The following is a 25,711-nucleotide window of genomic DNA, read 5'->3' on the forward strand; positions in this document are numbered from 1 at the left end:
ATGGAGTTACTATACAAAAGCAGAACTTCTGTGAAATTAGCGATTTTACCCCTAATAGTACAACATTTAAAAAAAAAATTCTGAGTGTGTATTACTTGCTCCATCACATCACATTACATCACATTTAATGAACTTTTGTATTCTTCAGTGCCTTCAGTGTACATATAATATACCCAAATACTGACACATAACTGAAGATGTTACAAGTGTGCTCCTCAAGTCACTTCCCTTTCAACACCAGCGGTTTGGTCAAAAAGATAATTCATAATCTACCTCTCAACAGAGCCTTTCACACTGTAAATGTTTATCTACATTTCTCTACTTTGCATATTGGCCATTAAGTAGACACTTGCATCGCTTGTCCTCTTCATAGTTTTGGTTAGCCAGGTTAATCATTGATGTTAAATGAAAGAGCATACTGAAAACTCCTACAATACCACATACACCTTTTTCATCTCTTTTGTGGTTAAAAAAAAAGGTGTTGGAGCCGTGTGAACAAGCCTGCTGTTCGGCCTCCTCTCTTGCTCACTCTCTCTGAGTTTTTCAACTCTGTGTGCACAGAATGAGGAAGTTCACCCTTGTGTTTGTGGCTGCTTCCTTTTTGCAGCTTTCGCCCCTCTAACAGGAAGAGAGAGAAACATCGAGCCTAGAGCCAGACTGAGCAGGAGCGGCTATCAGTTCTAACAACGCCATGAAACAAATCATGAGAATTTGAAGGTGGCCTCATGTCGATCTGCTCTTGAAAACTTGCCGGGGACAAAATAACCTGGGTGTCTTCAGACTGAGGAAGGGAAGAGTCTTTGGAAAGGATGTTTTCTCACCAGCCATGGTACCATGGCAATATCACTCGGTCTACAGCAGAGGACCTCCTCTCCAAAGCAGGCAAGGATGGGAGCTTCCTCCTGCGGGACAGCGAATCCATACAGGGAGCTTATGCTCTCTGTGTTCTGTAAGTATTGTTGCTGTTCGTCACAGGTGGAGGGGTGTATATGCTCTCACTAATACTATAAATTAAAGTTTAAGCTCTCAAGATGTGTTCGAGTGTGTATGCATTTTTAATTTAAGGTGTTTTGAATGATTTGCACGAGTTGACAATTGAGTCAGTCATAAACACATAGTATAACAGTTTTGTGGCCTCTGCCTTGCAACCTTATTTTTGTCAAATATATAAAAACATCAGTTTTTGAATTCGTATATTTTAGAAATGGCTTCCTTCTTCCTACTTTGGGTGCATATTGTCAAACTAATCACCAGGTAGAATGTTCTATCACTGTATTACTGTCACTGGTATCAATATATAAAACAGAGGCCTATTTGTTTGCAAACTGATCTCAGTTTCCTTGTATGTGAGGTTCGGGTGAAATGTTTTGCAAATGTTTTTTTAAATCATGCAGTGAAAAAAGTTTGCGTTAATATCCAATGTGATTCCCCAAACAGTGAAATATTAACAAACAGAGTAGACTGAGACTGAAGGAAGTTGGTAAGGGGTTTCCCATAATTGCTGCTGTCTGCAAAATAGGCCGTTTGCCTTCACTGTTTATGTTTAAGTTGTGATATATATGGCAAGTTATGCATACGTTATGTTGCAGTTTAAATGCAAATTAATGGTTTGACTTTCTCATTCTTTTCCAGCTATCAAAACTGTGTGTATACCTACAGAATATTACCAAATGAGGACAAAAAACTTTCAGTCCAGGTAAGAAATTCTCCATTCTGTACCTGGTAAGAAGTTACTGACTTCTGTGTTTCATTAGTTTAAGGCTTTCTGCAATTGCTTTGCTTTCATACTCGCGCAGACAGGTGTTGCGTGTGCTGGAGGTCTATTTTGAGACGTCCACTGAGGCACTTCTGCTTGTGACGTCAAGTATTCGAAAGTTGTCATAATGCTGTTTAGTTGTCTTAGGGAATCTAAAGCTTCTATGGTGGCACTGAAAAGCATTTGGACACTTTGGGAGGTGACCTTAGTAAAACAAGATATACAGTCAAACCAGAAATGATTTGGATACCAGATATAATTTTTAGTGTATTTTTTTTTTTTACTAGTGGGTGCAGGACACTTGAGGATAGCAAAATAAAGTGAACTGTGACATATTATAGCCAAAAATACTTCATACAATGGACTACCAGTACAATTGATAACAATTTGATTTGACACTTTGACATTTCTATCAAAGTTATCTGACATTATCAAAAAGAATTTGTTCTGACACAGTTTAACTCTGAGTTCTTGTCATATTTTATTTGACCATATTACCATTTTTTAAACTATAGCGAATAAAATGTGAGAAATGTTGAAGGTGTCTGAATGAATTTTGGTTTGACTATATTCAAAATACGTTTATTTTAAACTAGGTATAGCTCAGATCTGTTAACATATTTACTGGCATTTCGCTCAAGACTTGAGGTCACACTTTATATTACACTGTAAAGAAGGTCGCACATCGAACGCGAAGCGCAGTGCCGCGTCACGTCGCGCCACGTCTTTAAAATTCGAACACATAAGCTGCGTCCCAATTCGCCTACTTATACTACGCCCTAAAAGTATGTACTCTTTTTGTGAAGAAAAAATACATACTTTTGAGTATGTAGCAGAATAGTAGGCGAGTTTTGGGACATACTACTTCGTCATAACTGCTTTTTTAACGGACGCTCTGTTGCTTAATCCTGTCACTGTTTAAACTGCCCTGTCAATCATCACAGTTAACATTTGGTTAACATTATCTACATTTCGTTTAATTTAATTTCCTACCGTATTAGAGAGAAATGAAGAGGCACGTTCTTTCAGAAGTCTTTCATGCCGAGAACTCTTCTGCTCGTGTTTGCATAATTATGCATTTAAACGTTAATGACCAAACCTATCATTATAAAAGTTCATAATGTTGCTGCACATGAAATATAACGAGGGTAACATTTAAAAAATATATTTTTTATCAGGTTACACACTGATTATTTATCACTCAAACCCCTTTCTCTATCTGTCCGTTGGTCGCGCATATCCTCCATGTTTGTAGTTTTTTAACACTTTTTATGCGTGTTTGTAGTTCTAATCGAATCCTCGTTCACGGCGCAGTGTGTTGTGGGCAATATTAGCCGTTAGAGTGTGCATTGATCCGCACTTCGAATTCTGAGGTTAAGTAGTAGACCATCCGGGAATCTTTGGAATACTTTTTCAAACATACTACGATTTGGGACATACTAATTCTATTTTCGAATACTATTTAGGACGGATAGTATGCGAATTGGGACGCAGCAATTGTGTTCTATGAGCATACACACACCGGCGGCGCCATTCGGCGTCTGTCCGCGGCGCCCAGCTACGACTCAGGAAGCTGTTCAAATTTCTGCCGCGCCAAAGAGCGCCATCTGCATAGTTTTATATTAAATAACATCATATTTGTCTCAAATCGTCCTATTAGATTAAAAAAAAAAACAAGATACCACTGCTGCAAAATACTACTTACATTAGGTTTACAGCTTGAAAAAAATGTAAACCTATATAATTCATTCATATTTTATTTTCTCAATACATTTTTTCATACGCAAAATCTAAAGTCCTATGTAACATTTGCCTGTAGTAATTACATTCACTGTCTTTGACTGCCACCTACTGGATTTACAAGGTCACAACCGTCACTTGCAGTTCAGAACTTCACTGAAAAATGAGCTGGCGCGTATAGAATGTGCGCGTCCGGTGTGCGATACCTCCAGCTGTCCTCGGCGCGACGCGACGTTGCGCTGCGTTTCTCATCCGGTGTGCGACCCCCTTAAAAAGTTTTCACCAGTTTCAACTTAAAAACTGAAGTTTAGCAGCTGCCTTAAAATTTTAAGTTAAATCAGCTTAAGTCATTTAAACACACAAGTTAAATCAACTCATTTTTATTAAAATGACTTCTAGTTTTAAGCTGATTTAACTTAAAAACTTAAGGCAGCTGCTGAACTTAGGTTTTTAAGTTGAATCTGGTGAAAACTTTTTACAGTGTAGGTAGCCTTAACTACTATGTACTAACAACACAAAATAAGTACAATGTACTTATTGTGTTCATATTGTATTGCAAAACACATTTGCTTCTATTAAGGTGGGATACAGGTAAGGTTAGGGACAAGTTTGTTGGTATGGGTAGGTTTAAGGGATGGGTCAGCAGTGTAACTATAAATGTAATTACATAAATGAATTACAGATGTAATTACATATAGGTATTTTAATATAAGTACAATGTAAAAACATGTATGTACACAATAAGTGCATTGTACCAAATGATTAATTGAAATGTACATAGTAGTTAAGGCCACCTAATATAAAGTGGGACCAAACTTTATTTAGAGTGCTACTTTTGCAAAATGTATATTTACTAATATTAAGCCTTATTTGCGTTTGAATGTCACTAAAGATGAGGATTGTATGATCTTTGAATAATATCAGTCTTTAAATGCCATTTAAAGTGTAGCAGTTCCACATTAGACATATATAATCATATATACTTCAATGTATCTTTAGTTCAGTAGTACTTCTGCATGATTAAGTAGAAAATTAGATGTTCCAATTTAGCAGACTTTAAGTATACTAGCTTATACCAAAAGTACAATCTTTACTCAATATCCTAATGATTTTTTTGGCATACAAGAAAAATCTATAATTTTGACCCATGCAATGTATTTTTGTCTATTGCTCCAAATATACCCGTGCTTTATGGTCCATGGTCACATATGTAAATGCATTTGTAGTATACTCATAACGTAATAAACTTATTTCAAATGCATTTTAGTATATTTATTTATTTATACACTAGGGAGGTCACAATGATGTAATTTCATGCCAAGTGGCTTCTGCAAACATCTAGAGATTTTCTCAGATCTTTTCGGCTCAATTTTACAAGTAAACCACAGGTGTGGTTCATCACTTCTATGTTCTACTAAATGGTGAAAACTGGAAAATATTCACAAAATATTGTTTTTCTTTTAATGTTATTATTATTAAATATATTGGTTAGTAATTTGGAAGCTTCTTTTATGAAATGGTTTGCTTAAGAAAAGTTCGAAATTGCTGTCCATCGCAGTGAAATGTATACATTTTTTTATTTAACTGTTCAGTATTTTATTTATTTATTTGGTCACACTGTATGTATTATGAATGCATTTTAATGGTATTAATCTGTCTACAACACACTTTATTTCCTAGTTGCACTAAAATGGTGGTCAAGTGAAAAAAAAGTGTAATTAAACCACAAAGAGACAAAAAAAAAAAAAGTCAAGGCAAAAGTAATCAATCCTCTGCTAATTATGTGTTGTGCTCATAGTCTGCTGGTCACTTGACAAAACACTGTCCATCCTTTGTAACTAGCTGCATAGAACATCTGGCATCAACACAAGCCATTTACTATCTTGTGCTTGGTAATGAATGCGTGACCTTGTGACAGTTGGCTCTTCAGCTGCCGAAGACTCCCCGAGACTGTTGTGTAGGCGTCTTGTCTGACAGCCTAGTATCTATTATGTCCACTGCATTAGAGCAAGCATTGGTGACAGTGCAGCTGCAAAACCAATTGGTGGTTTTATTCGAGCGGTTATTCTCGTGACAAACGCAAAATGGGTGACCTTTGACTATAATTTGCATTGTTCTCTCTCAGCGTTACATTTCGAAGTAACCCGCACTCAAGGGACCGGGCTAAAGCAAAAACTGTAGAGTTGTACAATGCCCTTCAATGTCTTTCTACCACAGTTCTTCCTCTTTCATGCCTGCGTTGCAGCACAGCCTCAGTTTTAAATTATCCATCAGCGTGGGTGTTAAGCAAGCCACAGGGTTCCTCTTGCACCCCGCCTTGAATGGAAACTTGCAAAAAAGTGTCATATTGTTGAATTAGATTTGATAAATTCAAATTAAATACACCATTTGTGCTGACCTTTATATGGTAGTATGAAAGTGTGGGAGGTTTTTATGCTAAGATTGCGCTTGCCGCTTGTTGTAAGTCGGACATCTTGTGATTGGCCATGCTAAAATGGATGACATGTTTTAATTTGTGCGCCGTTTTCTCTCACTTTTCTGCCTAGCAAAATGGAGACTTTCAGATTACAATTAGAGACCATAAGTTGGTTAGTTAATGCAAGTTGGGTTTTAACACCGAGTGATTTTCCACATCAAATACCAATCATTAGATCATTGTTTTTTGGTATTTGTTGTACTTTGCATGTAATGGGGTTAAACCATTTGCTTACTCTAAGTCAAATCAGGTGACTAAAAGCTTATACTCCAAAGTCCTTTGCAAACAGTGGCTTATAAAACCTACTTGGCACCAGCTGAAGCCAAACCATGCAAAATGAAGAAATCCAATGTACCGCTATTTGTTTTTGACAAAGGAAGAGCAACTAAGAGAGTCACTAGAAGTATTACTGTAGGTTAAGGATTTGTATATCGTACAAACGCCATAAATCCTGTACATCTTGTGAGGTCTTCAGAATAGCAGCTCTTTCTTTTTCATCTCGTTGCAGGCATCAGAAGGTGTGCCTATTCGGTTCTTCACTGTGCTGCCAGACCTGGTGGAAGCATATTATAAGGAGAACATGGGTCTGGTCACACACCTTCAGTATGCTGTGCAGAAAGAGGAGGAGCCGGAGGAGGAACCAGGTAAATCATAATTATATCATAATTTTATTAGCTATTACTAATGATATTCGTATGTATTATTACAGACAATATGTGACCTTGGACCACAAAACCAGTCATAAGGGTATTTTTTATTTAATTGAGATGTATTCATCATCTGAAAGCTGATGTATTTTTTAGGATAGGACAATATTTGGCTGAGATACAACTATTTGAAAATCTGGAATCTGAGAGTGCAAAAAAATCTAAATATTGAGAAAATTGCTTTTAAAAGTGTCCAGATGAAGTTCTTAGCAATGCATATTACTAATCAGAAATGAGGTTTTTATATATTTACAGTAGGAAATGTACAAAATCTCTTCATGGAACTTAATATCCTAATGATTTTTGGCATAAAAGAAAAATCAATCATTTTGACCCGAACAGTAAACTGTATTTTTGGCTATTGCTACAAATATACCCGTGCTACTTAAGACTGGTTTTGTGGTCCAGGGTCACATATAAATTTGATTAAAGAATGAAGTCGCTTTTTTTTTTCATTATTCATCATAATTTTATTTACCCCATTGTACATTTGGATACTGTTTCACTAAATGTAAGCTTTGAATGAAATGGTTCCATTTCCACAGAGCCAGTAACTTTGCCACCTCAGTTGCCACCCAGGAATATCACAAGTAATGAATGCAAAGACAGCCATAGTGACTCGTCCAGAGGAACCGATAGGGGAACGGAGCTTGCCCGCCCCTCCATCTCAGACACCTATTTCCAGCGTTTGCAGCAAATCGATATTACCAAGTACAATGAGATTTATCTTTCTTACTTTCAGTACAATTTCTTGTGATTTAGAGTCACTATAGAGTAGGGAGGATCTACCTACCTGCAGACTTTTGTTCCAGCCCTGCTCCAACACAGCTGTCTGTAATTATCCAGGGCTACCTAAGAGATTAATTAGCTGGTTCAGGTGTGTTTGATTAGGGTTGGAGCTGAACTTTGTAGGATAGTAGATCTCCAGGAACAGCGTTGGGCACCCCTGCTATAGAGCAATTATAGATTTGTAAATATTCAGGATGCGCGTGCATCGTGGTGCAACCCGGGAGAGATAGCCTTTACGGCTAGAGAATTACACGGATGCTGTACAAAATGGTTAGATTTAAAAAAGATAATAGATTATATTGATTAGATGTCATTTTCAAAATGTTTTCTGCTTATTACAAAAGTCATTCAGCGATAAGCACTGTTATTCAATGAAATTGACGTTAGATAGTGGGATAGTCTTACAGATCCGAAACAGGGATAGGGGTTTTTATCTCATGGCAGAAAACTCATTATTTTTGAGTTAAATCGACTTATAAAGTCCGAATTAGGAGATATAATCTTGCATTTGCGAAAAAAAAGGTCTGAATTGTGAGATAAAATAAATAAATATTATGTTATAAACAGCATTTGTTATTATTATGTAGACCTATTGTTGAAATCAAATTTATGCTTTAAAAGTAGAGTAATCACAGCAGTTTTTATCCATAGTATGCCCATTTAAATGTCTGCATGTAGCTTCAAATGCCGTCTTTGATGACAGTATTTTATAAAAAATTATTTGCATTCTGATATTGACATTGAAAGGCACAAAAATATAGATTTTTTTTTTTTTACTTATTCCATGGATTTTAACTGTTTATCTCTTTTTACCAGTGTTTTCTGTAACCACTATGCGTGTGCAATTGCAAGTGACGTAACTGTGACTTCTACTCAAAATTGATCTGTAGTGAGTAGCATTGTTCTGGCATGATAATGATTCTGTTGTTTGATATCCAGTCTTCCAGAGGACCATCAGAAATCCATCCAGGAGTATTTCCGCTCATCTGTTTGCCTAGATGCGGAGCAAGTGCAGAATGGCAACCCAACTCTTCCTCACTTTAAAAAGCTCACCCAGAGTATCTGCAAAAACCTAAACAGGTACTTATGAATATATACAATGACCTTATGAATTTTATCCAGTGTGCATTTAATCGACTTTAATTGACATTTCTACTTTTGTAGTGAAATTGCCCGCACACTTCCGAGTCTTGAGGCACTGCAGAAAGTTTTGGATCAACCTATGTCTCCTGGAGTGGGAAGGCTAAGAAGTCAGGTCAGTGAAAATGAATCAAACCAGGAAGTATTGTTTCTGGTTTGAAATGTCCGCTCTCCTGAGGTGACAGTAGATGCTGTAAGTCTCTGTGTTAAAATATAAAAAATGTAAAGGACAAAACAAAAATGATTGAAGGTAGGAAAATACGGTAACACTTTACGATAAGGTTGAACAATACGTCAACATTTATTCATCTAGGTTAATGTTAATTTCAGCATTTACTAATGCATTATTAAAATCACAAGTTGTGTTTGTTAACATTATTTAATGCTCATTGAACTAACATGAACAAACAATGAGCAACTGCATTTTTATTTACTAACTAACCAAGATTAATAAATACTGTAATAACTGTATTGTTCATTGTTCATTCGTGTTAGTTAATACAATAACTAATGATAACAAATGACACCTTATTGTAAAGAGTTACCAAAAAAGCAATTAATCTGATATAAAGCAAGTAAATTTGTCATTTAATGCACAACTTTTTGTGTGTTTGTCGAAAAACACCCTGGTAGTTTGATAGCTTGTAACAACAACACTTTATAATTGACTTTTTACTGATTTTTACACAGTTTAGAGATAAATAGTATAAATATTTAAATATAACATCCAATTTTGAGACATATTGCGCAATATAAACCACTACAGACGTTAGAACTAAAAAAAATGTGTTACAACACTTTGCCATTTCCCCTACAGACAAGTAAAGAAATAATACAATGAGGGAAGACAATCAAATATATCAACAGTGACTTTTTCTTCTCCACCAAAAAAACAAAACAAAAAAACATCTAAACATATATATGTTGGTTTTCTTTTTTAGCTTTCTGCAGATGCAAATCAGTCTGTGGCTTTTAGACTGGAGCAACTGACTAAGCTTATATATTCAATAGAAGACAAGGTATTGTTCTTTGTTTATGGATCACAGCGAACATGACAATATATACTGATATGAAATTCCTCCTGGAAACTTTCTTGTTGACTAACATCACCTCTTGTTTACAGACCAAGAATGCTGTGTTTGAATCTGTTGGATATGAAGGAGGGCACAGAAGGTCACTTATTCCTCCTGTGATATTTGAAGTAAGAAAGTCAATTCAACAATGTATATTACATATAAAGGATTTAATTAGTAGATTAAAATAGAAGTATATAAGAATATATATTTAGTTAAGTTGTTTAATCACTGTACGCATTCGAAGTGAAAGTCATAACCTGCTGCCTCCTTCCTGCTGCTTGTAATTATGTCATAATAATGAAAGCATGGATGTTTTCACTGCTGCTGCTTTGCTCTCCAAAACCACATGCAAATTAGAAAGAGTCTCGTTTGCCTATGTTCTAGATAAGCAATGACGCTTGGGTTGGTTGCCTCTGCCCACAAGCATCATAGAGAACCTTTGCAACACTATATTTGGTATAACAGAAATGCTGGACTTCATTTTACTGATGTGTTTCATTGTCCTTTTCTGTGCTAACAGGTAAAAAGCGACTCTCTTGGTATTTCAAACAAAATGTACCTCAAAGTAGACGTGGAAGGAGGGAAGGTTTACTTCAAGAAGTCCAAAGATGGACCTGAGGATAAATATTTTGTGCACAATAAAAGTATGCTAAACCATTTCATCACTAATATAAACACACACAATTGAATTTAATGAAACTGTTTCAGTATTGATGAGTCAGCAGGCCTTTACTATAACTATCATGTGACTATCCTGCTTATTACAGCTTATTTTATTATATGAGACAAAAGAAATTGCAGAGAAACTATTTTTTGAGATGGTTGTCAGGCAAAGTGGTCAAATATAAAGTTTAGTGATGGTCATTATACAAAATATTCAAAGAGAATTTTGTGATGGACCAATCACAATAGTATTTCTGAGTTGTGTAAGCAAAATGTGTGAAATCACCCATTAACCAATAAATAATGTGAACATACTGAATTCTTAATTTTCAGTCTTGCAGTTGGTGAAGTCACAGAAGATGCACAACAGACTAGTACTTGTGGTTGAGACAGAGAAGGAAAAAACTCAGCGCAAAGACTTTGTCTTCGATGACACAAAGGTAAAAATCCTACTGCTAATATGGCTAACATTACAGTAGTGATGGATTTTTTAGATGGATTTTTTAGGCAGCCACAGAAATGTGAACCATGTGTCCTTATGTATAACTGTATATCTCCAAACACATTTTTAGAAAAGAGAAGGCTTCTGCCAGCTTCTACAGCAGATGAAGAACAAGCACTCAGGAAAACCTGAGCCGGATATGATCACCATCTTTGTTGGCACCTGGAACATGGGTAAGATGCATTTAGCTTTAACATTTAGCCTACCTTTAAATTTAGTTAATCTAAAAAAGCTTATCAGATTCTTCTGAATTTAGACTATTTTTGAACAGAAGCACACATTTTTTTGAAATGCTTTTTTTCTTTTAATCTCACAAGCCTATCTTTGTGAAAAAGAACACTTTAGCATATTTCAAAAAAATAGTATTTATTATGGAATTAATATACTAAAAGAATATGTTAAATGGAAACTAAATTGAAAGTTTGCAATTTATAAGAAAAAAGTATAATAGTTTAAATTTTATATTAATTAAATGCAATGAGTTGAATGCTTTTTGACCCACTTAAGTAAGACTTAATATTGAATTATATCGTCTTTTAAATATAGTTGACGTGTACTATTGAATGTACTGAAAAATGTCATATTTTATATTATATATTTAAATATTTGTAAATTAGGGCCTAAAATTAAAGGGGTAATGTGATGCATATTGTTTTCCTTTGTCTTTAGAGTGTTACAAGCTGTTTGTGCATAGATAAGATCTGTGAAGTTGCGAAGCTTAAAGTAGCAAAACCAAAGAGATATTTATTATAAGTTAAGACTCAGCCACACCCTCCTAAAACGGCTCGTTCAAACACGCCCCCACTTGTCCATGTCACGGGGTGAGTAGCATAGCATAACATCGCCCATATGTATATAAAAAGAAACAAGGCGTAACTTTTACCGGCTGTAGTATTGTTGCAGATGCAGTGTGTTTCATTGCGAGAGCGAAAGTACTTTGTTTGGCCTTCCAAATGAGGACACAACTAGAAATCAGTTGTTAAGTTATATTTACAACACTGTTCCAGAACAGTACCATGGAAATATTCAAGTAGGTGATGTACATTTCACGGAGGACTGTTTCCTGAACCTGGGAGAGCAGCTTACAATGCCAGCTGTACACAAATGGTTAAGGCTATAAAGTGGGGCAATTCCAATATTGCAAGGACAGTCTGCACTTCTGACTGATGGCCTGTACGTTTTCATATTTAAAGAATTCAGTACTGGCTATTCAAGCGCGAGTTTTGAGCAATGTAGAGTAACGTTAGTACTTGTTGTTTCTCGGTCTACATTTGCAAATGCAGACATGGTGTTATATCTACGCGGCACAACACAACACAATCTGCAAAAAGACAGTATGAGTCTTTATAATCAATACTTATGTCCCCACTGGATGCAACAAATGCCTCGTTTATAATGGGTTTTATTGTTTCTGTCTCGTCGCATGGTAAGGGGCATAACATTTCCATCACACGCTTGAGGTATTTGGCCAATCACAATGCACCGGATATGTGGCCAATCAGAGAACACCTCAGTTTCCATAAAGGATTAGTTTTGTAAAAATCTAAGCATTTCAGAAAGGCAAGGCAGAGAGGAGCAACAATAATGTACAGTATGTGGAAAATAATATGTTTTTTGAACCTCAAACTGCATAAACACAGGCCATTCGAAAAAATAATATTTCACAAAACTGCAATGGAATTTTTTTTTTTCTCTCGCATTTACAGGTCACATGGCGTATGTAAAGTCATATGATCATTCTTCAATGTACTATAACCTCAAAGAAACTCTGTGAAAAAAAATTTTGGCCGGGAAATTTTTTTCACGTCACCGGCCATTGTCAGGTGTGCCAAAAACTTATTTTTAGGCCCTGTTTGTAATTATACAGTTGCAAGTTAGTACATTTAAAACAACTGTAAATGTAAATGGCCCCATAGTATATAAAATAACTGTCGACTAATAAGAAAGTATAAGAAAATAAGGTGCATAATTTTTGTAGAATTCAACGGACCGGAGTCAATTACTCTTATAGTACAGTTACCACACTTCTAGACATTGATCAGATACATTTCAAGACATTCAACCGTTTTTTTGTCCTTGAATCATTGTCCATCCAATGCCTTCGTTGCTAATTCCAAATTGTCACTTTAGAATGTGGTCAAGTGCTGCCTGAAACTAAGTTCGCCATGCGTTTCCCTGAAAATAATTCACACAATTAGAACCTTGGTCAGCCAATCAGATTCAAGCATTCATCAGCCCCGTAGTATAATATTATGTAAATGATGTCTCTTACTGAAATATGTAGTAGAAAACCCATGAAAGAGTACAATATTTAAAAAATCCACATCATTTTATACATATTTTGCACTATGGGGGGTGCCATATTTTCAATGACGTGAAATGTTTGCTCTCGCTGAGCTACTGGTGCTACCTTTTGCTATCTTTACCGCAACACAACTCAGAAAAATAAAATACTGATACAATGCCACATGGTGCGGCTTTTGGTTGTAATTTTCAGTGGAAGGGCAACAAGAGAAGCAATCTTCACTGCTTTCCTAGTGATAAGAAGAGGAGAAAAGAGTGTAAAGATGCCTGTGGACGAAATAAACTTCCTAAAGACCTGCGTCTTTGTTCTCTTCACTTTAGCCCTGATGTCTTTGAGGCTTTTAGTAGACCACAGCTACTAAAAGAGCTTACAAACGACAGAGACAAGAAACACTAGATGCCATCCTGGCAGGATGTAAACATGCCGACGCTTGTCATGACGCCTAAGTTTCTCAGTGCAAATTTCAATGGTACGGCATTTGGTTTAAGTCTACGTTTATATCCATTGCCATCTGTGAGCTCTTTCAGTAGCTGTGGTCATTGTATAAGTAGTTTATTTTCTGAGTTGTGTTGCTGTAAAAATAGCAACAGGTAAAACCAGTAGCTCACAGAATGCAACCATTTCACATCATCGAAATGATGGCGCCCCCCATAGTCCAAAATGTGGATTTTTTAAATAACATAAATCTTCAGTAAGAAGAATATTTCAGTAAGAGGCATCTCATTTACTGTATGTTATATTAAGCTATACAAGTACAAAAATACTGTTTTTTTTTTAATATACTTTTAAGATTTGAAGTACACTACTAATAAAGAGTAGGCCTCGTATAGTATGCTTCTTCCTCTTATTTTCAAGTCCTGACATTTGTATAGTACAAAATATGAAGTTTACTGTAACTAGAGATGAAGTGAACTGTGAACTTAAGTGAAGTGAACTCTCCATTTAGGAAATGCGAATCCACCACAGAACATCACTTCCTGGTTCCAGTCGAAGGGTCAGGGAAAAACCCACGACGACACAGCCAATCAAATCCCACATGATATCTATGTGATTGGGACACAGGAGGACTCACAGGGAGAGAAGGACTGGGTAGAAACAGTTAGGGGAGCCCTTCGAGATATAACCAACATCAGCTTCAAACTGGTAAGCATCACAAAACCCAACGGAAAGGCTTCGGTGCCTTATGTTCTTTACATATTACGTTAAATCATTCTTTTGTACTCTTTGTGGAGTAAAGATATACTATGAATATCTATGTTAGAAAACTTGACAATATGTATAAATGTGTTGAATGACCTAGCATATAAACTAAATGCTCACAGCTGTGTGTTGGGTTTTCAACAGATAGCCACTCAGACACTGTGGAATATAAGGATTTTGGTTCTAACCAAGCCGGAACACGAGAACCGCTTCTCTCACATCTTCTGTGACAGTGTTAAGACTGGCATAGCTAATGCTCTGGGTTTGTTTAAAGCCTTTACAACACTCTTAACACTTTTCATTGTACATAAAAAGCTAATTGTGTGTGTATATGTGTGTTTATAGGGAATAAAGGAGCAGTGGGGGTGTCTTTTATGTTTAATAGAACCTCTTTTGGGTTTGTCAACAGTCACCTGACCTCAGGAAGTGAAAAGAAACTGAGGTAAGCCACAACCCAAAAACCTGTTGTTACAAATGAGGCACTGACATGCAATTCACAAGAATTATACATCATTATGAACTTGTTACTATACCTTTTTCTAGACGTAACCAGAACTATGTTAGTATTCTGCGTTTTCTGAATCTGGGAGATAAGAAACTCAATCCTTTTGACATCACACATCGCTTTACACACCTCTTCTGGCTGGGGGATCTGAATTATAGGGTTGACTTACCATCACAGGTAGGTTCAAATGAATATGCATCAGCATATATTCAAGCATGCTGCATGTTGTAAATATTTTGCACGTTTTTCTTTTTGCATATATCAAAGAGATCATCTGTTCATGAAAGAAACTACTTTTCTGTTTTGTATCAGATACTAATAATAAGCCACTGCAGAGGTAATTTTACAACATGTTTTATCACAACAGTAATTTATGCTATAAAACAGATAGATATAAAGTTGTTTACCAGTTATTTTATAATTAGTATACTGACCTAACATTACGAACTCATATCAATTGACAGACTACACTACCAGTCAAAAGTTTTTGAACAGTAAGATTTAAAGAAGTCTCTTCTGCTCACCATGCCTGCATTTATTTGATCCAATTGTTTGTTACGAAAGATTTCTATTTTAGATAAATGCTGTTCTTCTGAACTTTCTATTCATCAAAGAAACCTGAAACAAATCTACTCAGCTGTTATTAACATAATAATGTTTTTTGAGCCGCAAACTAGAATATTAGAATGACTTCTGAAGAATCATGTGACTGGAGTAATGATTCTAAAAATACAGCTTTGAAATCACAAATGACATTTTAAAATGTATTAAAATAGAAAACAGTTATTTTAAATAGTACAAATATTTCTAAATTGTACTGTTTTGGCTGTACTTTGGATCAAATAAATGCAGGCTTGGTGAGCAGAAGAGACTTTTTTAAAAGCAGACATTGTACTGTTCAAAAACTTTTGACTGGTAGTGTACATGGAATACTTGTACTTTAATTCATCTGTCACACCACATGACTATTAATAATGGTCTAATGGAGATATTTTCACTTTAAATTCCACTGCAATTCATGAATGCGATTTAGCATAGTGCTTTGGAATACAGAAAATAGACAAATCCCTGCTATAGCTTGCAAATCCGATTTTAGTACAATGTTTCTAAATGTTATGCATCAGTTACCCACATTTTGATACTTGGAGGCATAAACTGCCTTTGCGGTTTAGACAGCGTAGTTGTATTCAGAGCAGGCAGTTCCTCTATTAAGACCAGAGTTCTCACATACAGCAGCTCCTGACACCAACTGACAGGAAAAGACAGAACTTTTGCATAGCTGTTTGCTTCTTGCAGGAAGCTGAGAACATTGTGATGAAGATCAAACAGCAGCAATATCAGGACCTCCTGACCAGAGATCAGCTGAACATGGAAAGGGAAGAGGAGAAGGTCTTCTTAGACTACGGTTAGAGCACTTGTGCATAATATTACTCAAATATAAAGTGTGTAGCCCTAGGTGAAACTTTTCTTTCAGCATCTTTGTTTTTAGTTTTGACTTTTGACCTTGTTTTTCCATTCCTCGTGTTTTTAAACTCAAGACCAGCATTTTTAATCCTTGTTTCATGTGTTTTATTTTACAGTGGAGGAGGAGATAACATTTGCCCCCACTTATCGTTACGAGAGAGAAACACGGGAGAGATATGCCTACACTAAAGCCAAAGCCACAGGGGTACAGTGTGAAAGCCAATACATTTCAACAACCTTCTGCATAGAGCACATATATTATAAAACAGAAATTTGTATTTACATATTTTTTTCATTTAATGATGAAAATTGTGTTCACATGAATATTTGATCTCACAAACAGACCAAATACAACTTGCCTTCTTGGTGTGATCGCGTACTTCGCAAGTCCTACCCTATGGCGCATGTGGTTTGCAACTCGTATGGTAAGTTCATGTAATATAGAATGAGTTCCAAGTACTAGTAAAATTTCAATGCAGTTAAACGTCTGTTAATTGCAGTAACCAACACTAATCTTTGACATGTTAGGGTGCTCCAATGACATCATGACAAGTGACCATTCCCCTGTATTTGCCACATTTGACGTTGGTGTGACCTCTCAGTTTGTCTCAAAAAATGGTACGGCTATGACACTATGACAGCAATCCTCCCTTTAGATATAGAACTGTTACATCCTGTCAGCTGTCTTGTGCATTGTGGTGTTGCACTTATTAACTAGTTTTGCTCTTTACAGATCTCTCAAAGGACGCTCAGGGTGCTATAAAAATCATGAACTGCGTGGCTGTTCTTTTGACTAAATCAAAGACCAAGTTCTTCATTGAGTATCACTCAAGCTGCTTGGAGAGTGAGGAGATTAAACCTTTCCTTATTAAATCATAAATAATCACAAATCACTTTGTTCTTTGTAAGATCACATGAGCTCCTGCAAATGGAAAACAGTGTAGCTTAATACTTCCTATTTATTTTCTAGAATTTGTAAAGAGTCCTGAAGGAGAAAACCAAGAGAACACAGAGGGCTCGATAAAAGTACGATTTAGCGGACAAGTGGAGGTAAAAATGTTGGTTGCGTTAAAATGTCATACATTTAAAGTTCAACTACCATGTTTACATTATCTTTGTGAAATCTCTTTGCAGCTCACGCCCATCATTGCTGACCCAGAATACCTTCTCGATCAGCACATTCTCATCTGCATTAAATCTACAGATTGTGATGAGTCATATGGTATGTTTACCTAAAATGTGTGAACTTATATGCCTGTAATATGAGCTGGCTAGTAGCTCTCATTATTGCTCATGGACCACTTTGCAATCGCACCATTTTCTGAATATGGTTCATATTTATTTAAAATGGTGATGAGTAGTCAAGGTTTACACTAGCACAGAAATCAACCATTGTTGACTGTTTCTGTGTTCAAAATCGCTAATTTTTGCACTCATTCTTCAATCACTTGGTCTCCAATAGTGCATGGCAATGCTCACACTAGGCTACTTCAGCAGGAGTGAAATGCTCCTACTTTAGAAATAACATAAGTCATAGTAACTTTAACCTCTGTAAAATTAGGTATTGGCAACAACTAGATAGCAAAGTTAATAGGCAACTCATCATTTCAAGGTAGTGTCATCTTTAAAGGAACACTTCACTTTTTTAGAAATAGGCTCATTCTCCAACTGCCCCCGAGTCAATAAGTTGAGTTTTACCATTTTGAAATCCATTCAGCCGTTCTCCCTTTTAGCATAGCTTAGCACAGATCATTGAATCCTATTTGACCAATAGCATCGCGTTCAAAAATGACCAACGAGTTTCGATATTTGTCCTATTTAAAATTTGACTCTTCTGTAGTTATATCGTGTACTAATACCGGCAGAAAATGTAAAGCTGCGATTTTCTAGGCCGATAAGATTAGGAACTACTCTCCAATTCCGGTGTAATAGTCAAGGAAGTTTGCCATAATATGGACGCAGCAGGCGGAGTAATATCACGCAGTGCCTGAAATTAGTTCCCAGCTAGGTTAGCATTTGCACATGTGCTGCGTGATATTACTGCACCTGCTTTGGCCGTGTTACGGCAGCAAACTTCCTTGACTATTACGCCGTAATGGAAGTGTAGTTCCTAATCTTATCGGCCTAGAAAATCGCAGCTTTACATTTTCCGCCAGTATTAGTACACGATATAACTACAGAAGAGTCGAGTTTTAAATAGGAAAAATATCGAAACTCATTTTTTTTTTTTTATTGAATGCAGTGCTATTGCCTAATCTGATTCAATGATCTATGCTAAGCTATGCTAAAAGTGATATCACCAGAACAGGAAAACGGCTGAATTGATTTCAAAACAGTAAAACTTATTAACTCGGGGGGAGTTGGAGAATGAGCCTATTTCCAAAAAAAGTGGAGTGTTCCTTTAAATAAGACCATCATGCTAAAAGCTTAGATTGTCATGCTAAAATGTGATGTTTTAACAATGAGATTTTAAGGCTTCTTGTCATGAAAAAAATAAAAATAATAAATTTCAGAAATGCCAAGTTCTGTCATGAAACTCTAGATGGCGCAAGCTGATGGGTCAGTAACGCAAACTGATGATATTCAAAGTGTTAAACTACTTGGCACAAGCTGGTTTATGTTGCATATGCAGCCATTGAGCTTGCTGCATTACATTTAAAAGGCTAGATAGCATTCACTAGAGTATTTTGCAACATGCTTCCTCTGAAACCCTCCACTTCCCCAGCTTCGCCTGTATAGATCTGCTATGGGTTATTATACAGTATATGCTACTTGTGCATGAACAGTATGTCTTAAAGGGTTAGTTCACCCAAAAATGAAAATTAGCCCACAATTTACCCTCAAGGCATCCTAGGTGTATATGACTTTCAGTCAAATCCAATCGGAGTTTATTAAAAATTGTCCTAGCTCTTCCTAGCTTTATAATGGCAGTGCAGGTGTTTCTGTTTTTCTTACAAAAACGCATCAATTAGTTACAGAAAGACTTTATTCACAGTTGTGCTACCAAATATTTTTTTGGAACCTGAAAAACAATTTGTTGAATTAACTTAAAATAATTTGTCACCTGGCTACCTTATCATTTTAAGTTCAGTCAACTCAAAAACGTTTAGTCAACTTAAAATGTTATGTTGTACTAAGTGACAACTTAGATATTTGAATTGATTCAACTTAAAATTTGAAGGCAGCAGGGTAACAAATAATTTTATGTTTACTCAACAAATTGTTTTTTTTGGTAAGAGTAGATTAAAAAGCTAAAAAGAACAGCAATTATTCAAAATGGCAATAACAATATAGGTTCCAAACAAATATTAAACAACACAACTGTTACCAGCACTGATAGCATATTAGAATGAGTTCTGAATGATCATGTGACACTCAATACTGGACTAACGATGCTGAAAAATTCAGCTTTGATCACAGAAATAAATTTGACTTTTTAATGGAACGTTATTTTAAATCATAATAATATTCATACATAAAATACATAAAAAATCTTACTGATCCCAAACTTTTGACCAGCGGTGTATGTTAGTAGTCATATTCGGATTTCAAGAAAGTGGAATATTGGCTTCATCTGATTACAGCATGTGTGTACATGATGCTTACATATATGGAATAAGGCAATATTCTGATTACTATTGGAATATTCCTATGCATGTAAACATTCACTGTGTTTTCTGTAGGTGAGGGTTGTGTGGCTCTGCGTTCTGCTGAAAGCTCTTACACTGAGTTCTGTATCAAACTCACACATCATGGTGAGCGCACAGGTCTGCTAACAGGTGGCATTCAGCTTCCCAAATCTGACGGCAAACAGACAGAGAAGCTGTATGGTGAGTGTACAGAAATGCCAGTCGAGAATTGTTGTAACATTGCTGAGTGTTGAGTATGTTCCTTTTTGTCTTTGTTCCAGATTTCATTAAAGTTGGAGATGACCCAGGAGCTGGTAAAGGCAAATCAGGAGACAACAAAATGTAAAATATTTTAATCTTGCCTCTTTTTTTCTTTCTTTTTTACTTTGACATTCTTTAGATTAGATTTGATTATCTTTGTACAAATAAATATCTTTGACATTCTTTGACAGGTCTTCGGTCCTCGCCACTGATATTAGTAACCCCAGTTATATGGGAGTAGGCTACAAGAGCAGTAACCAGGTGGAACGGGGTTCCGGCAACATTATGTCTTCAAGAGCAGGGTCATCCTCAAAGGACATGACGCATGGCAATCTCTCACCAAAAAAGACTAGTTATGACCATGCTACATCCAGCCCAACTACAAAGTCATCAACCCCTATGTAAGTATCCATCTTTTTTTTAATGTAAGAGCAGGTGCAGACATTTATAACTTGAATATGCAAGGCCTCTGGTGTCATTTGCTCCAAGTTATTTTTAGCAGTACAAAACAGCTTGATATTGCAAAGTCTTCTTATCATATTATTTTAATGTATTGTCATTATTCTAAACACACTGTTTGTAAAACAAATAGTTTTATTGTTTACCGCACTTTGTTATTCTTTTAATTATTAACCTATGGTATAGTTGCTAATGAATTGGAAATCTTACATTTACAAAAAATGGCTTTTTCCATGTTGAAAAATAATAATGTGGATATATAAACATATTGATGAGATAAAGGAGATTCTTTTTTTTTTGCATGTTTGTCACACTTTAATGTTTCAGATCATCAAAGAAATTTAAATATTAATCAAAGATAACACAAGTAAACACAACATGCATTTTTTAAATTAAGGTTTTTTTTTATGAAGGGAACCCACATGGCCCTGTGTGAAAAAGTGTTTGTCCCCCCAAACCCCCCATCCCCCCACCCCGCCCCCGTTAAAACATAACTGAAATCAATCAAGAAACAATCAAGTTAAAACAATCAAGAAATCACTTCAAAAGGACCTGCCTGACAAAGTAAAGTAGACCAAAAGATCATCAAAAGCTACACATCATGTTGAGATCCAAAGAAATTCAGCAACAAATGAGAAAGAAAGTATTTGAGATCTATCAGTCTGGAAAAGGTTATAAAGCCATTTCTAAAGCTTTGGGACTCCAGCGAACCACAGTGAGAGCCATTATCCACAAATGGCGAAAACATGGAACACTAGTGAACCTTCCCAGGAGTGGCCGGTCGAACAAAATTACCCCAAGAGCGCAGCGACGACTCATCCAAGAGGTCACAAAAGACCCCACAACAACATCTAAAGAACTGCAGGCCTCTCTTGCCTCAGTTAAGGTCAGTGTTCATGAATCCACCACAAGAAAGAGACTGGGCAAAAATGGCCCGCATGGCAGAGTTCCAAGACGAAAACCGCAGCTGAGCAAAAAGAACATAAAGGCTCGTCCCAGTTTTGCCAGAACACTGATGATCCCCAAGACTTTGGGGAAAATACTCAGTGGACTGACGAGACAAAAGTTGAACATTTTGGAAGGTGTGTGTCCCATTACATCTGCCATAAAAGTAACACAGCATTTCAAAAAAAAGAACATCATACCAACAGTAAAATATTGTGGTGGTAGTGTGATGGTATGGGGCTGTTTTGCTGCTTCTGGACCTGGAAGACTTGCTGTGAAAAATGGAACCATGAATTCTGCTGTCTACCAAAAGATCCTGAAGGACAATATCCGGCCTTCTGTTTGTGACCTCAAGCTGAAGCGAACTTGGGTTCTGCAGCAAGACAGTGATCCAAAACACACCAGCAAATCCACCTCTGAATGGCTGAAGAAAAACAAAATGGAGACTTTGGAGTGTCCTAGATAAAGTCCTGACCTGAATCCTATTGAGTACTGTGGCATGACCTTAAAAAGGCGGTTCATGCTCGAAAACCCTCCAATGTGGCTGAATTACAACAATTCTGCCAAGATGAGTGGGCCAAAACTCCTGCACAGCAAGGAAGGGGGCCAAAACTTTTTCACACCACTGTAAATATGTTCTTTAATGTCATCTGACAGATGTTTAGACAAATATAACAAAGGTTGTCCGCCCATTTGCCTTTTTACATTTAGATTTTCTTTTCCATTATGTAACACTTACTTATTAAAGTTAATAATTGAACTAAGTGTCGTTGCCGATAGCCTTGTGGTTAGTACGTCGACATATAGCGCAACTGTGCTCACGGCGACCTGCGTTCGATTCCCGAGGTCCTTTGCCAATCCTGTTCCCCTCTCTCTGTCCATTGATTTCCTGTCATCTCTCTACTGTCCTGTCCATTAAAGGCATAAAAAGCCCAAAAAATATTACTAAAAATAAATAATAATAATAATAATTGAACTAAGTTAATAACACTTACTTACTTACAATTAATAATTAAAAACACTCAGTTTAATAACACTGTAAAATGAAATCTTTGGCAAATCTCAAAATTAATAATTTTTCATATTGCATATTATAATATTGTGATGGCTAAATTCCCTTGTAGCACTTACAACAAAGTGTTTTATTTTTAATTTCTTTGTACAAAATAGTACAGAATTTGAATATCTACCTTTAATTGGTTGTCAGCCTTGATTTAAAAAAAAAAAACGGTTATGATATAAGCCACAGTTTTGAAAAAAAGAATGTATAACCATAACCAAATATAAACATTTAAATTAATGTTTATACAATTTTCTGTTTTTCAGTTTTCTGTTTCAATTTTAAAATGTTCAAATATTATTTTTGATGACTAAAAAATGTGTACACTGTTTGATATAAAAACAGCTGACAGTTTCCTTCTGTTAGTGATTCTCGATTAATCTACTAAATTCAATTTTGCCTGATTATTTTTGGTTTAGACCTGAGGATGGGCAGCCTCCAGAGATGTTTGACAATCCCCTTTATGGCTCAATGACTGGATCACGAGGAAATAAAGACCATCACCCTCCTCCAGATGCTCTCTTCGCCTTTCCCAAAACAGACCTTGATGTTGACCGTCAGCCCCCTGTTCCAACCCCTCGCATGCGCTCTTTCACTTGTTCAGAAACCAAACCCCACTCATCATCAGCCACAAACACCATAAGCAGTGGTCTACAACCCCAGATGATCACCAAGAAGCCAGTGGTGCCTTCTCGCTCTGAAGGGGGCACCACTGGGCCTAATAGACCTCCGGTGCCTATGAAACTCCGCCCTGGTCAGCCACAAGAGCTTCAGACAAAGCCCAGAGACTACAGAGACAGCTCTGAGCTTCCATCTAAAATTCGACAGCAAACCAGAACAGGCCAACCCAAAGATGGTATGATATAACAATAGTATATTCTCCATGCTCCTTTAAATTTAGAGGCATGGTTCATCCAAAAATGAAAAATAGCCCATTATTTACTCCAATCTGAGTTATATTAAAAAATATCCTGACACTTCCAAGCTTTAGAATGGCTTAGACAGGTATTTTTTACAAAAAAAAATCCATATTTTAAATTTAAGGAACTCCGGTTGGATGACGGTAGATGTTGGCGTTGCGTATGCGCCGGTGAGCTTTGCACAAACCAACGCTTGTTTACAGAAGCAAAGGAAGCTAAGTTTTCTTACTTTAGCAAAGAAAAAACAGTCTCCTCTTGGTTCATATTGAAATCCTCTGACATTTTTCTTTAAAAAACCTTGTTTTGAACTAATTCGTGACCGGTGCTGTTTACCTGTCTCCATGGTGCATTTGCGTTTGTCACTTCTGAGTGGTGCATGCGCAATGCAGACATCTTACGTCATCCAGCCGGCGCTGCTTCCATGTACGACCAGTCGGCGCAAGCTAGATTAAAGTGATTATTACGTTTTAAATTTGGATATTTTTCTTACAAAAAATGCATCGGTTCACTACAGGCCTTTATACACCCTCTGGAGCTGTGTGAGGCACTTTTTTATGTATGGATGCACTTCATTACACTTGTTTTGGACTGATGAAAAGAAACACTCATCTATGCCATTCTAGAGCTTGGAAATGCCAGGATAATTTTTAATGTAACTCTGATTGGATTCATCTGAAAGAAGGATGTCATATACACATAGGAGTAAATAAAGAGCTGTTTTTAATTTTGGGGTGAACTAACCCTTTAACTATTAAAACCATTGGTTTAACAATCCGTATTTTGTTGTACACGGGCCATTCTACAAAATTGGTGCAAAGTCAACATCAGAGTTAGAAAAATCTTGAAAAAAAATTGGTCTTTTTCCACAAATTTTCTATGTATGCAAATTGTATAATATCCAAAGTAAACATTTCTTAATTGTGTAATAATAAAGTAACTGTGCAGTTAATTCTCATATTGTATTTTCCAGAAGTTTTGGAATTTTTGTCCTTTCCCCAGATTTGTCACTACCAAAATACAGTAATAATAATTTCATTAGAAGGGTTATATTAAAGTATTAAGATTTTGCTTACAACTTCCTTGTATTTTTTTCTATTTTATAAAAATGTATAGGTAAATCAATAACAATTTTCATTTTAACATGATTTCAAGTGTGATTTGTGAGATTTGTTGCATTTTGAATCCAATTTTTCTTTGTAAAAAGGCAAAAAGTTGCTCATACTGATTTCAAACTCGGGACAGCCACTTCCCAATTTCAAGTACCACCAAATTATGATTTTATATTGATTTAAGCTTACTGATATTTTAAATATTATTGTGGGTTTCAATAGATAATAAAAAGATCTTACTAAACATCTAAGATATGAATATTTAAATGCTTTTTAAATGTGTTTTTTGGTTGCGGGACAGTAGTTTGGACCAGTTCTGTAGAATGGCCCATATAGTAGACCTACAACCTACTCTAGTCTGCAAAAGGGGACTAAAGGAAGACATTATAAACATAACATCATGATTTTCTGCAAAGCTGCTTTAAATGTGTATAATGAATTGCTCTGTATAAATTTGCCTTGATATTTAACAAGATTGAAATATCTTTCCCTTCTTTTTCAATTGCAATATCTGTCCTCAGGGCATCATGAGACGCCACAATCTGTGAAGATGGGTCGGCCTTTAAAATGATTTCCTTTTGGTGTGCCATGGCAGGAGAGCTGTCAGCGTTTGGTGTGAGCTTCATATCTGATACTTGAGACTCTGTAGTACTGGGCATAAGACTTAAGCTTCTTAATCTGAGTACTAAAATGAATAAATGTATAAAAAATAGAAATACAAAGAAATTGGATGTTGATTTTAAAATAATGAATGTTTCACAGTTTGAATGTCACTGCATATAGTCATACATGGAGCAATCATTTCTCTCAGCCTCTGTTTAAACATTTCATGTTGCTTTAAATATTTTTATTAAAAGAAGAATGAAAAGTTGTAATCTTCTAATAAAACCAAGTGTTGTACAGCCATTGATTTTTTTAAAATCTGAAAACGTTTTAGTCAGCTTTACCATAGGCCAGGTTCTTGTGTAGTGTAGTACTTTTCACAATTAAACACGCTTCCATTTC

At 36.1% G+C, this 25,711-nt stretch overlaps 1 protein-coding gene across 1 annotated transcript; it reads left to right on the forward strand.

Annotated features, from left to right (window-relative positions):
- Positions 1–630: 630 nt before the first annotated feature.
- inpp5d (inositol polyphosphate-5-phosphatase D) lies at positions 631–25,711 on the forward strand. The gene is made up of 27 exons (XM_073851297.1): positions 631–949; positions 1,633–1,696; positions 6,481–6,616; positions 7,225–7,390; positions 8,408–8,548; positions 8,633–8,723; positions 9,550–9,627; positions 9,732–9,809; positions 10,205–10,328; positions 10,681–10,787; positions 10,920–11,022; positions 14,101–14,297; positions 14,499–14,616; positions 14,700–14,796; positions 14,898–15,036; positions 16,156–16,264; positions 16,440–16,528; positions 16,667–16,748; positions 16,852–16,941; positions 17,057–17,167; positions 17,294–17,373; positions 17,458–17,545; positions 20,007–20,153; positions 20,234–20,294; positions 20,405–20,614; positions 23,097–23,533; positions 25,228–25,711. The coding sequence occupies exons 1-27, from the start codon at positions 810–812 to the stop codon at positions 25,275–25,277; spliced, it is 3,333 nt and encodes a 1,110-aa protein (XP_073707398.1). The 5' UTR covers positions 631–809; the 3' UTR covers positions 25,278–25,711.

The sequence above is a fragment of the Garra rufa genome, chromosome 12 (assembly GCF_049309525.1).
Source record: "Garra rufa chromosome 12, GarRuf1.0, whole genome shotgun sequence".
Taxonomy (NCBI): Eukaryota; Metazoa; Chordata; class Actinopteri; order Cypriniformes; family Cyprinidae; genus Garra; species Garra rufa.

Coding starts and splice junctions, on each gene's coding strand:
- inpp5d (XM_073851297.1), top strand. CDS start 810: ATGTTTTCTCACCAGCCATGGTACCATGGCAATATCACTCGGTCTACA. Junction 8,724..9,549: donor TGGGAAGGCTAAGAAGTCAG/GTCAGTGAAAAT, acceptor TTTCTTTTTTAG/CTTTCTGCAGATGCAAATCA. Junction 20,615..23,096: donor ACAAAGTCATCAACCCCTAT/GTAAGTATCCAT, acceptor TTTTTGGTTTAG/ACCTGAGGATGGGCAGCCTC.